This window comes from Nerophis ophidion, linkage group LG11 (assembly GCF_033978795.1).
Source record: "Nerophis ophidion isolate RoL-2023_Sa linkage group LG11, RoL_Noph_v1.0, whole genome shotgun sequence".
Taxonomy (NCBI): domain Eukaryota; kingdom Metazoa; phylum Chordata; class Actinopteri; order Syngnathiformes; family Syngnathidae; genus Nerophis; species Nerophis ophidion.
Genome location: NC_084621.1, coordinates 4982666 through 4999747, shown reverse-complemented (window position 1 = coordinate 4999747; position 17082 = coordinate 4982666). Strand labels below are relative to the sequence as shown.

At 39.3% G+C, this 17082-nt stretch overlaps 1 protein-coding gene across 1 annotated transcript in view; it reads left to right on the top strand.

Annotated features, from left to right (window-relative positions):
• sim1a (SIM bHLH transcription factor 1a) overlaps positions 1-17082 on the top strand; it is a 57777-nt gene that overhangs the window by 10117 nt on the left and 30578 nt on the right. The window contains exons 3-6 of the mRNA XM_061914963.1: positions 2087-2166; positions 9136-9240; positions 9308-9416; positions 15250-15335. Coding sequence (XP_061770947.1) covers positions 2087-2166; positions 9136-9240; positions 9308-9416; positions 15250-15335 — 380 coding nt within the window. The remainder of the gene's footprint in view (positions 1-2086; positions 2167-9135; positions 9241-9307; positions 9417-15249; positions 15336-17082) is intronic.

Here is a 17082-nt window from a genome sequence, read left to right as displayed (position 1 = left end):
AATATTGCATTGTTGCATTTCTTTTCACAGTTTATGAACTTACATTCATATTTTGTTGTTCAATAAATATATTTATAAAGGATTTTTGAATTGTTGCTATTTTTAGAATATTTAAAAAAAAAATCTCACGTACCCCTTGGCATACCTTCAAGTACCCCATTTGAGAACCACTGATCTAGAGGACATATTCTGTTGTGTTATGATCTATTTTCTGGTTGACACATGCAGACCTTCACCCAGCTGCACAAAGACTTAGACTTGCTTTCTTTTGTCATTCAAATTTGAACTTTACAGCACAGATAAGAACGAAATTTCGTTGCATAAACTCATGGTAGTGCAGGATAAAAAAAAGCAATAAGGTGCAAATATAATTAAATATATATATATCTAAATAAATAGATTACTGTACAGATGTATGGATGTATTGTTTTTTTTGTATTCCAGCTAGTTGGGGGGAGTTGAGGAGATAATTTATTCATGATGCGTTCAAGAGTCTTACAGCCTGAGGGAAGAAGCTGTTACAGAACCTGGAAGTTCTGCTTCGGAGGCTGCGGAACCTCTTTCTAGAGTCCAGCAGAGAAAACAGTCCTTGGTGGGGGTGGGAGGAGTCTTTGCAGATTTTCTGAGCCCTGGTCAGGCAGCTGCTTTTTGAAAAATAGTCTCCTGTCAATAATAAATTCCGAAAAATCACAAGTTTGTTAAAAGTCGAGGTTAAATGATATAAACAATAGTGTATATCATTCTACTGCATTATTTAAAAAAATATATAATAAGTCTGAGCTGCATGAGTTTTTCCATCGATTAAAGTCCTCCAATCTTATGTTCTCAATAAAAAAATATTTTGCAAGATGTACATCCATCAATTTCCTACCGCAGTGGTTCTGAAATGTGGGTACTTGAGATTTTTTTTTAAATATTCTAAAAATAGCAACAATTCAAAAATCGTTTATAAATACATTTATTGATTAATAATTCAACAAAATATGAATGTAAGTTCATAAAGTGTGAAAAGAAATGCAACAATGCAATATTCAGTGTTGACAGCTAGATTTTTTTTGATGTTCCATAAATATTGATGTTAAAGATTTATGTTTTGTAAAGAAATGTTTAGAATTAAGTTGATGGATCTCTATTACAATCCCCAAAGAGGGCACTTTAAGTTGATGATTACTTCTATGTGTAGAAATATTTATTTATAATTAAATCACTTGTTTATTTTTCAACAAGTTTTTACTTATTTTTATATATTTTTTCCAAATAGTTCAAGAAAGACCACTACAAATGAGCAATATTTTGCACTGTTATACAATTTAATAAATCGGAAACTGATGACATAGTGCTGTATTTTACTACTTTATCTCTTTTTTTCAACCAAAAATGCTTTTAGGGGGGTACTTGAATTAAAAAAAATGTTCACATCACTGAAAAAAGGTTGAGAACCACTGCTCTAAAAGGCAATAAAAGAACATGTTTGATGGCAAGTATAAGTAGACATTTTATTTCAGATCCATATCACAGAAAAATAAACCATACAACGATAAAAACCAAATACAAGCAGAAATAAAATAAATTAAAAAAAACCTTGTATGAGAATTAATTTAACTAAAAAAAACACTCCACAATATATGTAAAATATAAAGAAAAAAAAATAATTAAAATCTTTTTTTTTTTTTTTTTTTTTTTTAATCCCTATCCGTTTCTTTTTTATATATATAAATCCCAATCCTATTTAGGCGTTTAATTATTGGAATACAATATTAACAGAGAAGTGCTTCTTGTCCCTGCTGGCCGCCTGTTTATTCTGCTCACGCACATTTGCATTTCAATTCCGAGTCTGCTGCACACAATTCTGTTTGTTCTGTCCAGCTTTGGCTCGTCTATTGGCCTCCTGCGAGCTTAGCTGGTCCTGAATAGTTTATGCAAATACTTTCACGCGACGAGACGGGGGATATTTTCACAGTAAAAAAAAAAAAAAAGCTGCGTGATAGTGCAGGGCGACCTACTGCGCCGAATCCTGGCATGTTGTGACTGCAAACATGACGTCATCCTGATGTTGTTTTTGTGTTGCTTGTGTTTTGTTTACCAGGTCTTGGTGAGTCTTGGGGTCACGTGAGCCGCAGCAGCCTGGATGGGGTCAGCCAGGAATTGGGCTCCCATCTCCTGCAGGTCATTATTATTATTATTATTATTATCCATCCATCCATTTCCTACCGCTTATTCCCTTTTGGGTTATTATTATTATTATTATCCAATCATGCATATATCCCTGCAGCTACAAGCAATTTAGAGTCTCGAATTAACATGCATTATTATATTTTCAATAATAATATTTATCATCTGTTCATAACTTTTATGGACAGAATTTCTAGGCGCAGTTGAGGGGTTCCGGTTTGGTGACCGCAGGATTAGGTCTCTGCTTTTTGCAGATGATGTGGTCCTGATGGCTTCATCTGACCGGGATCTTCAGCTCTCACTGGATCGGTTCGGTGAAGCGACCGGAATGAGAATCAGCACCTCCAAGTCCGAGTCCATGGTTCTCGCCCAGAAAAGGGTGGAGTGCCATCTCCGGGTTGGGGAGGAGACCCTGCCCCAAGTGGAGGAGTTCAAGTACCTAGGAGTCTTGTTCACGAGTGAGGGAAGAGTGGATCGTGAGATCGACAGGCGGATCGGTGCGGCGTCTTCAGTAATGCGGACGTTGTATCGATCCGTTGTGGTGAAGAAGGAGCTGAGCCGGAAGGCAAAGCTCTCAATTAACCGGTCGATCTACGTTCCCATCCTCACCTATGGTCATGAGCTTTGGGTCATGACCGAAAGGATAAGATCACGGGTACAAGCGGCCCAAATGAGTTTGGGGCTCTCCCTTAGAGATAGGGTGAGAAGCTCTGCCATCCGGGAGGAACTCAAAGTAAAGCCGCTGCTCCTCCACATGGAGAGGAGCCAGATGAGGTGGTTCGGGCATCTGGTCAGGATGCCACCCGAACGCCTCCCTAGGGAGGTGTTTAGGGCACGTCCAACCGGTAGAAGACCCAGGACACGTTGGGAAGACTATGTCTCCCGGCTGGCCTGGGAACGCCTCGGGATCCCCCGGGAAGAGCTAGACGAAGTGGCTGGGGAGAGGGAAGTCTGGGTTTCCCTGCTTAGGCTGTTGCCCCCGCGACCCGACCTCGGATAAGCGGAAGAAGATGGATGGATGGATGGAATATTTATCATTAAGAATCCGGTTGTCTTTAGTTGCCATCATTTGTCCCCTAGTGCAGTGGTCCCCAACCGATTGGTACCGGGCCGCAGAATAATGTTTTATTAAAAAAATAATAATAATTATTATTATTTATTTATTTTTATTTTTTATTAAATCAACATAAAAAACACAATATACACTTACAATTAGTGCACCAACCACAAAAACGTCCCTTTTTCATGACAAAGAAGAAAAAAAAAAAAAGAAAAAAAAAGGACCCCCCCCCTCGTCCCCCGGACCGCGGGACAAATTATTAAGCGTTGACCGGTCCGCGGATACAAAAAGGTTGGTAGCGTGTTCCCTTCCAGTGTGTAAATGAGCAGAGCACATTGGTGGTCACGCAGCAGCCCGTCTGTCTTTCACACTGCACATCACTTCTTACATCAGCAGCCACACAAGGACCGCAGGTTTGAAACCCAGGCAAAATATTCGGGCTTAACGCATAAAAAAGCATGCATATGTTTTAAGACTATTTGAAAAAAAGTATATATAGCCGTAGTTCAGGGGTGTCCAAAGTGTGGCCCGGGGGCCATTTGTGGCCCGCAGCGAATTGTGAACCGGCCCAAGGCATAAAGGGGTAGGGAACCTATGGCTCTAGAGCCAGATGTGGCTCTTTTGATGACTGCATCTGGCTCTCAGATAAATCTGAGCCGACATTGCTTAACATGATAAGTAATGAATAATTCCACTTGTAATCACAGTGTTAAAAATAATGTTCAAAATATAAAACATTCTCCTGCATTTTTAATCCATCCAACTGTTCAAGAATTTGCAAAAATGGTAAGAAGTTATTTATTTATTCTTGGTTAGTGTGGGGCTTGCCCTCCTGGGGTTCTTCAGACCACCAAGCACCGACATGAGAGCCTGTTTCAGGGTTACAATATTGTTTTATTTTTCAATAAGTCTCTCAGTTGCTTTCCATCAATTTGTATTTTTCTCTTTCGTTTTCGCTCGCGCTCTGGCTCCAGCCCCAACCCTGTCTTTCCTCCTGGCTGCTGCTTGTAACAGAGCGACAGGCGATTAGATAACAAGGTGATTAGTGAAGTGAATTATATTTATATAGCGCTTTACTCTAGTGACTCAAAGTGCTTTACATGGTGAAACCCAATATCTAAGTTACATTTTTAAACCAGTGTGAGTGGCACTGGGAGCAGGTGGGTAAAGTGTCTTGCCCAAGGACACAACGGCAGTGACTAGGATGGCAGAAGCGGGGATTGAACCTGGAACCCTCAAGTTGCTGGCACGGCCGAGCTACTACTAAAAAATAATAATTAAGCTCGGTTGGTAGAGCGGCCATGCCAGCAACTTGAGGGTTGCAGGTTCGATTCCCGCTTTCGCCATCCTAGTCAATGCCGTTGTGTCCTTGGGCAAGACACTTTACCCACCTGCTCCCAGTGCCACCCACACTGGTTTAAATGTAACTTAGATACTGGGTTTCACTATGTAAAGCGCTTTGAGTCACTAGAGAAAAGCGCTATATAAATATAAATATAATTCACATCAATGGTGTCCTGCATTATTGATCCCTTTAAGGCTGTAATTACTTCACATCAAACATTACTTTCTGAATGTTTTGGGCAGTGGGGGAAATACTGCACATTTCAGTGTTATTGTAAAAAACAAAATTGTCTTTGACAGAAAAAGGCATAAAACCTTTTTTGGGTTTTTTAACTTTATATCAACCTGAAGTTGATATACTGTAGATCAGTGGTTCTCAACCTTTTTTCAGTGATGTACCACCTGTGAACATTATTTTAATTCAAGTACCTCTTAATCAGAGCAAAGCATTTTTGGTTGGAAAAAAAGCATGATGTTTCCACCCCCATGCTTCACAGTAGGTGTGGTGTTCTTGGGATGCAACTCAGTATTCTTCTTCCTCCAAACACCACGAGTTGAGTTTATACCAAAATGGATACATGGATGATACAGCAGAGGATTGGGAGAATGTCCTGTGGTCAGATGAAACCAAGATAGAACTTTTTGGCATGAACTCAAATCGTCGTGTTTGGAAGAAGAAGAATACTGAGTTGCATTCCAAGAACACCATACCTACTGTGAAGCATGGGGGTGGAAACATCATGCTTTGGGGCTGTTTTTCTGCTAAGGGGACAGGACGATTGATCCGTGTTAAGGAAAGAATGAATGGGGCCATGTATCGTGAGATTTTGAGCCAAAACCTCCTTCCATCAGTGAGAGCTTTGAATGGTTGACCAAATACTTATTTTCTGCCATAATTTACAAATAAATTCTTAAAAATTCCTGGATTTTTTTTTCACATTCTGTCTCTCACAGTTGAAGTGTACCTATGATGAAAATTACAGACCTCTGTCATCATTTTAAGTGGGAGAACTTGCACAATCGCTGGCTGACTAAATACTTTTTTGCCCCACATTCTATATTGTGTTTTGGAAAAGGTTGTCATAAACGTTACTTAATTCATTAAAAAAAAAAAAAAGCAGAATAATAAAATAATGTATGCATATGTAAGTATATTCAGTTATAAACATTCATTGACTTTCTTCTTTCCTTCATGGATCTAAACTTTACCGCTGCCGGTATTTTTTTTTCTATATTTCTATTGTAATATTTTCAAAATGTGTTGGTTCTATTTTCGGCCAAAGAAAACAATCTGAAGTTGTCTTTATTTTGTAGTTTTAATGCCATGATTTTAATAGTCCGGCCCGCGTGTGCACAGATTTTCCTCCATGGGGCCCCTGAGCTAAAATGAGTTTGACCCCCCTGTATGCCAACATTGCTGAAATGCTCACCTCTGTTGTAGAATATTTATACTTCTAATATGGCACAAATCATCTATATCTTTATTTAAATATTGTTTTAACTATATTTATTTGAGGAATTCTCCCTATGACACTAAATTAATCAAATTGCAGCACAGGAAAGAGTGGAGAAAACAATAATAATAATAATAATAAAGAACTTGCCACCCCACATTATAAAAAAAGACAAATAGCAGTGCTTATATTTTCTCGAATACCTTGTGGATTATATTTATATAGCGCTTTTCTCGAGTGACTCAAAGCGCTTTACATAGTGAAACCCAATATCTAAGTTACATTTAAACCAGTGTGGGTGGCACTGGGAGCAGGTGGGTAAAGTGTCTTGCCCAAGGACACAACGGCAGTGACTAGGATGGCGGAAGCGGGAATCGAACCTGCAACCCTCAAGTTGCTGGCACAACCACTCTACCAACTGAGCTATGCCTTCCAAACAATAGAAGTATAATTCAATTAGACATACATTGACTTGAAATGTAGATGTGAATAAAAAAGCTGCCAAACCTTGCTAGTATTGTAGTGATTGTTGTTGTTGAAATTATTTTCCATATTCATAAAATTTTGTTGAAATATCATTTTTTTGTGGCACTGGTATAGTTTATGGTAAAAAATACTGTACATGCACACTGAGAAATGCTGGGTTGTATTGATGACCCAATTTATGAGTTGCTAGTGTAGTTATTTTTATGAAGAGCAACCCATTTTTGGGTAATATTTTTATAAAATATCTGGGTTTTCAAAATTCTGAATTATGTTTGGGCTGTTTTTCAATGAGTAATGCATTTTTGGGTAAAATGCTTTTTTTTTTTTTAATTAAAAAGTTATTTTTTTCTGAAAGGGATTTTATTATGGATTAATTTAATTAAGATTATTTACAATCACACATTTTATGTACACTAAAATATTTGAGCATGCTGTGTAGGACTACTATGACTAAACAGGGCAATTCTTGTAATAAAAAATGTCACTCAAATCTTGCTTTTGAATATGTTTTAATGGAATAAAAATAATTTTGATCAGCAGTTGAGGAGTAGGACAAATCAGCAGTAAAATGTATAATTTTTAACCAACTATAGGGTCAAGGAACCCAATAGTTTGGTTGGGAATAACCTATCATTCTATTGAGTTTAACTCAAATTTTGGGTTAAATAATCTAAGCCAATAGTTTGGTTGGGAATAACCCAACATTCTATTGAGTTTAACTCAAATTTTGGGTTAAATAATTTAAGCCAATAGTTTGTTTGGGAATAACCCAACATTCTATTGGGAATAACCCAACATTCTATTGATCTTAACTCAAATTTTGGGTTAAATAATCTAAGCCAATAGTTTGGTTGGGAATAACCCAACATTCTATTGAGTTTAACTCAAATTTTGGGTTAAATAATTTAAGCCAATAGTTTGTTTGGGAATAACCCAACATTCTATTGGGAATAACCCAACATTCTATTGATCTTAACTCAAATTTTGGGTTAAATAATTTAAGCCAATAGTTTGGTTGGTAATAACCCAACATTCTATTGATCTTAACTCAAATTTTGGGTTAAATAATTTAAGCCAATAGTTTGGTTGGGAATAACCCAACATTGAGTTATCAAAATTCAACTTTTTGGTTAAATAATTGGACGCAAAAAAGTTGGGTTGAAAAAATTAACTCAAAATGTGGACTTAAAATAACAAAAATAAGGGGTTTGTTCTTTTCTGAACTAGCAGTTGGGTTAAAAATTTTAACCCAACATTTTATAGTGTGTGGTCAGGGTGGGTTTGCTTTCTATAGCCAGCAGCTCCTCACTTGTGCTGGTCCCAAGCTTGGATAAATGATCAGGATTATGCTTCAGCAAAGGATATTTATCATAAAAGAGCAGCCCAAAAAGATGCATCTTCAACACCCGATCAACAAATTGTAAAAAGCTCAAAATATTAAATACAATATTTTACAATTAAACACTTTCACTTCATGAAAGTTATTTTGTTTTTTTTAAAGAAAAATTACAAACCCCGTTTCCATTTGAGTTGGGAAATTGTGTTAGATGTAAATATAAACGGAATACAATGATTTGCAAATCATTTTCAACCCATATTCAGTTAAATGCACTACAAAGACAAGATATTTGATGTTAAAACTCACAAACTTCATCTTTTTTAATGCAAATAATAATTAACTTGGAATTTCATGGCTGCAACACGTGCCAAAGTAGTTGGGAAAGGGCATGTTCACCACTGTGTTACATCACCTTTTCTTTTAACAACACTCAATAAACGTTTGGGAACTGAGGAAACTAATTGTTTTTGTGACAGACTGAGCATTTTTTTGGGAAGCTGTTTTTATACCCAATCATGGCACCCACCTGTTCCCAATTAGCCTGCACACCTGCAGTGATTTTTCCAGATTCTCTGAACCTTTTGATGATTTTACAGACCGTAGATGGTAAAATCCCTAAATTCCTTGCAACAGCTCGTTGAGAAATGTTGTTCTAAAACTGTTCGACAATTTGCTTACAAAGTGGTGACCCTCGCCCCATCCTTGTTTGTGAATGACTTAGCATTTCATGGAAGCTGTTTTTATACCCAATCATGGCACCCACCTGTTCCCAATTAGCCTGCACACCTGTGGGATGTTCCAAATAAGTGTTTGATGAGCATTCCTCAACATTATCAGTATTTATTGCCACCTTTTTCAACTTCTTTGTCACGTGTTGCTGGCATCAAATTCTAAAACTAATGATTATTTGCAAATAAATAAAAAATTATCAGTTTGAACATCAAATATGTTGTCTTTGTAGCATATTCAACTGAATATGGGTTGAAAAGGATTTGCAAATCATTGTATTCTGTTTATATTTACATCTAACACAATTTCCCAACTCATATGGAAACTGGGTTTGTAAATTGTCTTGCAAAGTTTTTCTAGTAAAGTAAGTTTAGACACCGGGGATCTAATAGAAAATGTGTATTTATTCAGAGTGGCTATAAAACATTCCCACTGTGTTAATAGGCTGCCAAACACAAGTAAATGTTCAATGTCATTAAATATTATCAAACTTTCTAGATTTCTGTCCAAGTGCGATTTAATAATTTTGTAACTTATGTGGTTTCTTTCAGACATTGGACGGCTTCATTTTTGTGGTTGCTCCGGATGGGAAAATAATGTACATATCAGAAACGGCCTCGGTTCACTTGGGTCTGTCTCAGGTTGGTTTAGCAAAGGTAATGTTACCTCCTTAGGTATGTTGAGCCTGCCGTGTCACAGTCCTGACATGATTGTGCATTGCAGGTGGAGTTGACCGGAAACAGCATTTATGAATACATCCATCCAGCCGACCATGATGAAATGACCGCCGTCCTCACCGCACACCAGCCTTACCATTCACATTTAGTCCAAGGTAAATGATGAAACTGTACACAACATTCACTTTTTGAGAGGCAAGCATTCACATCGATGCCGTTATGATCGGAAAATGTATGAAAGTTGACAAACAAGCTTTAACGTTAATTAGTGTTGCATTTTGGAGTTATCTTCATATTCTTGTTTAAACTTTAGGGGTGGGCAAATTAATGCGTTAATTACGAGTTAACTCATCAATCTATTAACGCCGACAATTATTTTATCGCACATTTGCGTATCATCAATCAATCAATCAATGTTTACTTATATAGCCCTAAATCACTAGTGTCTCAAAGGGCTGCACAAGCCACGACGACATCCTCGGTAGGCCCACATAAGGGCAAGGAAAACTCACACCCAGTGGGACGTCGGTGACAATGATGACTATGAGAAACCTTGGAGAGGAGGAAAGCAATGGATGTCGAGCGGGTCTAACATGATACTGTGAAAGTTCAATCCATAATGGATCCAACACAGTCGCGAGAGTCCAGTCCAAAGCGGATCCAAGACAGCAGCGAGAGTCCCGTTCACAGCAGGAAACCATCCCAAGCGGAGGCGGATCAGCAGCGCAGAGATGTCCCCAGCCGATACACGGTCGAGCAGTACATGGCCACCGGATCGGACCGGACCCCCTCCACAAGGGAGAGTGGGACATAGGAGAAAAAGAAAAGAAACGGCAGATCAACTGGTCTAAAAAGGGAGTCTATTTAAAGGCTAGAGTATACAAATGAGTTTTAAGGTGAGACTTAAATGCTTCTACTGAGGTGGCATCTCGAACTGTTACCGGGAGGGCATTCCAGAGTACTGGAGCCCGAACGGAAAACGCTCTATAGCCCGCAGACTTTTTTTGGGCTTTGGGAATCACTAATAAGCCGGAGTCCTTTGAACGCAGATTTCTTGCCGGGACATATGGTACAATACAATGTGCAAGATAGGATGGAGCTAGACTGTGTAGTATTTTATACGTAAGTAGTAAAACCTTAAAGTCACATCTTAAGTGCACAGGAAGCCAGTGCAGGTGAGCCAGTACAGGTGTAATGTGATCAAACTTTCTTGTTCTTGTCAAAAGTCTAGCAGCCGCATTTTGTACCAACTGTAATCTTTTAATGCTAGACATGGGGAGACCCCAAAATAATACGTTACAGTAATCGAGGCGAGACGTAACAAACGCATGGATAATGATCTCAGCGTCTTTAGTGGACAGAATGGAGCGAATTTTAGCGATATTACGGAGATGAAAGAAGTATGTTGTTTACATGCTTTTATTTTGTTAACGCCTTTTCTTAACAAGATGGCGTCGCCCGGCGTGGAGGGGCTCTTGGTAAAGATGGAACATTTGGCAAAAATACCGGACAATTCTGCAAATGTCCTGGCTGGCTTACAGCGTGGTCACTCCGGGATCACTTACGACCGCCAGACAATTCTGGATGTGGATAGATCGGGCCGTTTTGGACTGAATGAGGCGTGCTTGCTAGACCGGCTAGCTAGCATGGGAATACTTTGCCGGCTACATCCAGCGGCCTGTGAAGCAGCGGAGTATATGTGTTGTCTGTCTATTTATGAATAATGCAGACCAGGAGTGTTGGCTGAGTTCTTAACGTTTACTTTCAGAGCGTGCATATCACAACATACAAGATGCCGTCATGGCGACACAACCTATACCGGGCTACCGCGCATGCTCCTCACTCCTGTTGCATGCTGGGTAGGGTAGTTCTTTTTTCCCCTGGCTCATAACATCACAATATAGTACCATGTATATGATGCCTTCAGTTTATCAAAGCACCAAGCAAACAATCGGAAAATTCCCATCATATCAATTCCTAGATATGGTCATAATTATTTTAAGTGCACTACGCAGAATAAACACAACATTATTAATATTGCTACTACGGATAATTTGATCAAAAATTCCCTAAAACAGCCCACTACCTATAATATAGGTTTTTTAAACATAAGATCCCTGATAAAAAAAATGTTTCTGCTGTTACCTCAGAAATTGCCTGTTCAGATGTTATGATTGTGGCTCAGAGATTTGTATGTAGATTATATTTATTTTCCATAACAAACAGGATAACTTAAATACCCTGGCAGTGGCAATAAGCTTAAATGTTTGTATTTACATTTTTGGAGTTGATTTTCATAAAATATGCTATTTAACTGCTACTGTTTAACAAGGACTGATTTAAATTGTGTTTGCACAACAAATGTTTTGGCGCTTTTGTTCATGTGGGAGAATATTCCAATAAAGGTGCACTACACACTACTTTTGAATTCATTATTGGGCTTTGTGTATACAATGCAGTTAATCGCGATTAATCGGACAAATAGTGCGATTAACTTTGATTAAAATTTTTAATCGTTGCCCAGCCCTAAAAAAAATACATAGTATGTCTAGGAAAGGGGTCACCAACCTTTTTGAAACCAAGAGCTACTTCTTGGGTACTGATTAATGGGAAGGGCTACCAGTTTGATACAGACTTAAATAAATTGCCAGAAATAGCCAATTTGCTCAATTTACCTTTAATAAATAAATAAAAAAAAATTTAAAAATTAGAAATTCCAAAAAAATGGGTGTCTGTCATTCCGTCGTACTTTTTTTTTCCTTTTACGGAAGGTTTTTTGTAGAGAATGAATGATGAAAAAAACATTTAATTGAACGGTTTAAAATGGGAGAAAATAGGGGAAAAGAAAAAAAATTTAATTTTGAATTTTCGACTCTGCCCTAGTGTGTGAATGTTGTCTGTGTATCTGTGTTGGCCCTGCGATGAGGTGGCGACTTGTCCAGGGTGTACCCCGCCTTCCGCCCGATTGTAGCTGAGATAGGCGCCAGCGACCCCAAAAGGGAATAAGTGGTAGAAAATGGATGGATGGATGGACTCTTTAAAATTCAAAATTCACCTGAAAAAAAAGAAGAGAAAAAGTAGCTCATTCGAATATTTTTGAAAAAATTTAAAAAAAGAATTTATGGAACCTCATTAGTAATTTTTTCTGATTAAGATTAATTTTAGAATTTTGATGACATGTTTTAAATAGGTTAAAATCCAGTCTGCATTTTGTTAGAATATATAACAAATTGGACCAAGTTATATTTCTGACAAAGACAAATCATTATTTCTTCTAGATTTTCCGGCAAAAATTTTTTCAAAGAAATTTAAAAGACTTTGAAATAAGATTTAAATTTGATTCTAAAGATTTTCTAGATTTGCCAGAATATTTTTTTTGAATTGTAATTATAATAAGTTTAAATAAATATTTCACAAATATTCTTCCTCGAAAAAACAGAAGCTAAAATGAAAAATTAATTTTAAAAAATGTATTTACTGTTCTTTACAATAAAAAAAATAAATTTACTTCAACATTGATTTTAAATAGTCAGAAAAGAAAAGGAAGGAATTGAAAAGGTAAAAAGGTATATGTGTTTAAAAATCCTAAAATCATTTTTAAAGTTGTATTTTTTTTCTCTAAAATTGTCTTTCTGAAAGTTTTAAGATGCAAAATAAAACAAATAAATGAATCCATTCAAACAAGTGAAGACCAAGCCTTTTGACCAAAATTGAGTTACTGGGTTTTGCCTTTGGACGGGAGACTGATGTTCACTGGGATTCAAGTCAGCGCTCCAGGACTTTTACAAAGTTGTCCCGAAGCCATTCCTTTGATATCTTGGCTGTGTGCTCGGGGTCGTCGTCCTGATGGAAGATGAACCATCGCGTCTGCAGCAGGTTTTCATCCAGGATGTCTCTGTACATTGCTGCATGCATCCTTCCCTCTATCCTAACTACTCTTCCAGTTTCCATGCTGCTGAAAAACATCCCCACAGCATGATGCTGCCACCACCATTTTTCACTCTTGGGATCTTATTGGACTGGTGATGATTTTTCCCCAAACATGACGCCAAAGAGTTCAATCTTTGTCTCATCAGACCCGTTTTTCATGGTCTGAGAATTTTTAAAGGGAATGTTGGCAAACTTTTACGAAAGAATGACTTCTGTCTGGCGACTGTAGGGATTGATGGATTGCTGCAGAGATGCTTGTCCTTCTGGGAGGTTCTTTTCTCTCCAAACAGGAATATTGTGGATCCGACAGAGTGACCACGGGGTTCTTAATCACTTCCCTGACAAGGACCCCTTTGGCCCAGTTCAGACAGACGACCAGCTCTAGAAAAATCCTGGTGGTTCCAAACTTCTTTCATTTACAGATGGAGGCACCTGTGCTCATTGGGACCTTCATGTCAGTAGATCTTTTTCTGTACCCTTCCCGTGATTTGTGCTTCGAGACAATCCTGTGTCTGAGGTCTACAGACAACGCCTTCGACTTCATTCTTGGTTTGTGCTCTGCCAGTATATGGACAGATGTGTGCCTTTCCAAATCATGTCCAACCAACTGAATTTACCACAAGTGGACTCCAATTACATCGAGAGGAGCCAGATGAGGTGGTTCGGGCATCTGGTCAGGATGCCACCCGAACGCCACCCTAGGGAGGTGTTTAGGGCACGTCCAACCGGTAGGAGGCCACGGGGAAGACCCAGGACACGTTGGGAAGACTATGTCTCCCGGCTGGCCTGGGAACGCCTCGGGATCCCCCGGGAAGAGCTAGACGAAGTGGCTGGGGAGAGGGAAGTCTGGGTTTCCCTGCTTAGGCTGCTGCCCCCGCGACCCGACCTCGGATAAGCGGAAGATGATGGATGGATGGATGGACTCCAATTAATCTGTAGGAACATTTCAAAGATGATCAATTGAAATGGGATGCCTCTGAACTCACTCTTGAGCTTCTTGGCAAAGGCTGTGAATACTTAAATACATGTTTTTTTTGTTTATATTTTCAGTAGCTTTGCTAAAATTTATTTAAAAAAAAACAAAGTTTTTTTTGTATTGCCCACTGGGTGTGAGTTTTCCTTGCCCTTATGTGGGTTCTTCCGAGGATGTTGTAGTCGTAATGGTTTGTGCAGTCCTTTGAGACATTTGGCGGTTTAGCTCGGTTGGTAGAGCGGCCGTGCCAGCAACTTGAGGGTTGCAGGTTCGATTCCCGCCTCCGCCATCCTAGTCAATGCCGTTGTGTCCTTGGGCAAGGCACTTTAACCACCTGCTCCCAGTGCCACCCACACTGGTTTAAATGTAACTTAGATATTGGGTTTCACTATGTAAAGCGCTTTGAGTCACTAGAGAAAAGCACTATATAAATATAATTCACTTCACTTCACTTCACTTGTGATTTAGGGCTATATAAATAAACATTGATTAATTGATATTGTCATCTCTGCGCTGCTGATCCGCCTCGACATCTCTGCGCTGCTGATCCGCCTCCGCTTGGGATGGTTTCCTGCTGGCTCCGCTGTGAACGGGACTCTCGCTGCTGAGTTGGATCCGCTTTGGACTGGACTCTCGCGACTGTGTTGGATCCATTGTGGATTGAACTTTCACAGTATCATGTTAGACCCGCTCGACATCCATTGCTTTCCTCCTCTCCAAGGTTCTCATAGTCATCATTGTCACCGACGTCCCACTGGGTGTGAGTTTTCCTTGCCCTTATGTGGGCCTACCGAGGATGTCGTGGTGGTTTGTGCAGCCCTTTGAGACACTAGTGATTTAGGGCTATATAAGTAAACATTGATTGATTGATGATTAGTATTGACAGGACAAAAACTAATTAATACCATTTTGGAATAAGGCTGTAACATGTAAAAAAACAAAAAAAGAAGCGCTGTGAATACTTTTGGGATGCACTATATTAACCACAAAACCCGTATCCTTTCTTTCACATTTCAGCCCAACAATATTCTACATTTTTAAGAAAATTGCAATACTAATATTGTTTTCCAATTTTTTTCCCACAGAATATGAGATGGAGCGCTCATTCTTTCTGAGAATGAAATGTGTCCTTGCTAAAAGAAACGCTGGTCTTACGTGTGGAGGCTACAAGGTCAGAACACAGGAAAACTTTTTTTTTCTCTTCTTGAATTTAAATTAGGACTGTCAATGAATGGGTTAACTCATGTGATTAATTACAAAATTATTGCATTAATCGTTGGGAAGACTGTCTCCCGGCTGGCCTGGGAACGCCTCAGAATCCCCCGGGAAGAGCTAGACGAAGTGGCTGGGGAGAGGGAAGTCTGGGCTTCCCTGCTTAGGCTGCTGCCCCCGTGACCCGACCTCGGATAAGCGGAAGAAGATGGATGGATGGATGCATTAATCGTATACATACCCAGATTAATCCTGCAATTTATTTTGACCCGTATGCTCCTTTACTTTAATCACGGAAGGTCGCCTGCAAGGCAGTATGGGTCGTTTTATGGTCAGTCATCAGATCAATACATACTTCATTGCAATTGTGCTCGCTTGCAACATTCACTTCAGAATATTACACTTTAGATAAAACTGTTACCGAATAAATATAGTGCATTTCAGCAAAACATTTAAAAATGTTCCTGTATGACATTCTGACTATATTATTGTCCAAATATTTGGCTTCTTTTTTAAGTTGATTTGAATTATGCGAGCAAGTATCCATCCATCCATTTTCTACCGCTTATTCCCTTTTGGGGTCGCGGGGGGCGCTGGCGCCTATCTCAGCTACAATCGGGCGGAAGGTGGGGTACACCGTGGACAAGTCGCCACCTCATCGCAGGGCCAACACAGATAGACAGACAACATTCACACTCACATTCACACACTAGGGCCAATTTAGTGTTGCCAATCAACCTATCCCCAGGTGCATGTCTTTGGAAGTGGGAGGAAGCCGGAGTACCCGGAGTATATAACCTGTAATTAATCCAAATCAAAAAGTGTGTTATGAAAAAATGTATAATTTGACAGCTCACATTTAGATATGGTTTAGGACAGGGGTGCCCATTACGTCGATCGCGAGCTACCAGTCGACCGCGGGGGGTGTGTCAGTCGATCTCCAGCCAGGCTTTTAAAAAAAATAGACCTAAAAATTAGTGATCATCAATCTTCACCAAGACGTCACTTAAATGACATTCACGGTACCGGAGGGTCTTGTGAGATGACGCTGGCTGCTGCAAGATCATTATTATGAAAATATGACCGAGAGGAAGGCGAGAAACACTTTTTATTTCAACAGACTCTCGCGCCGTACCTTCCGTCAAAACTCTAAAGGCTGACTGCACATTTCCTATCTTCACAATAAAAGCACTGCTTCATGCTGCCTGCGCTAAAATAAGAGTCTCGGAAAGCTGGCGTGCACAAGCGATCCCTCAGAAAGCTGGCGTGCACATCACTTGTGCACGCCAGCTTTCCGAGACTCTGTATTTAGTTAGCGCAGGCAGCATGAAGCAGGGCTTTTATTGTGAAGATAGGAAATGTGCAGTCGGCCTTTAGAGTTTTGACGGAAGGGACGGCGCGAAAGTCTGTTGAAATAAAAAGTGTTTCTCGCCTTCCTCTCGGTCATTTTTTCATAATAATGAACTGGCAGCAGCCAGCGTCATCTCACAAGACCCTCGGGTGCCGTGAATGTCAATCAAGCAAGCTACGGAATTTGCCGCCAATGTTTTTCTTGTAAAGTGTATGGAAGCTGGATGAATTAGATGCCAAAAACCAACCACTTTCATGTGGTATTGTACAGAAAGGACAACTTTTTTCTCCTCCATTTGAGAATGTGGGCGTTATCATCATTACTGTCTGATTCCAATCAATGCAAGTCATCAGAA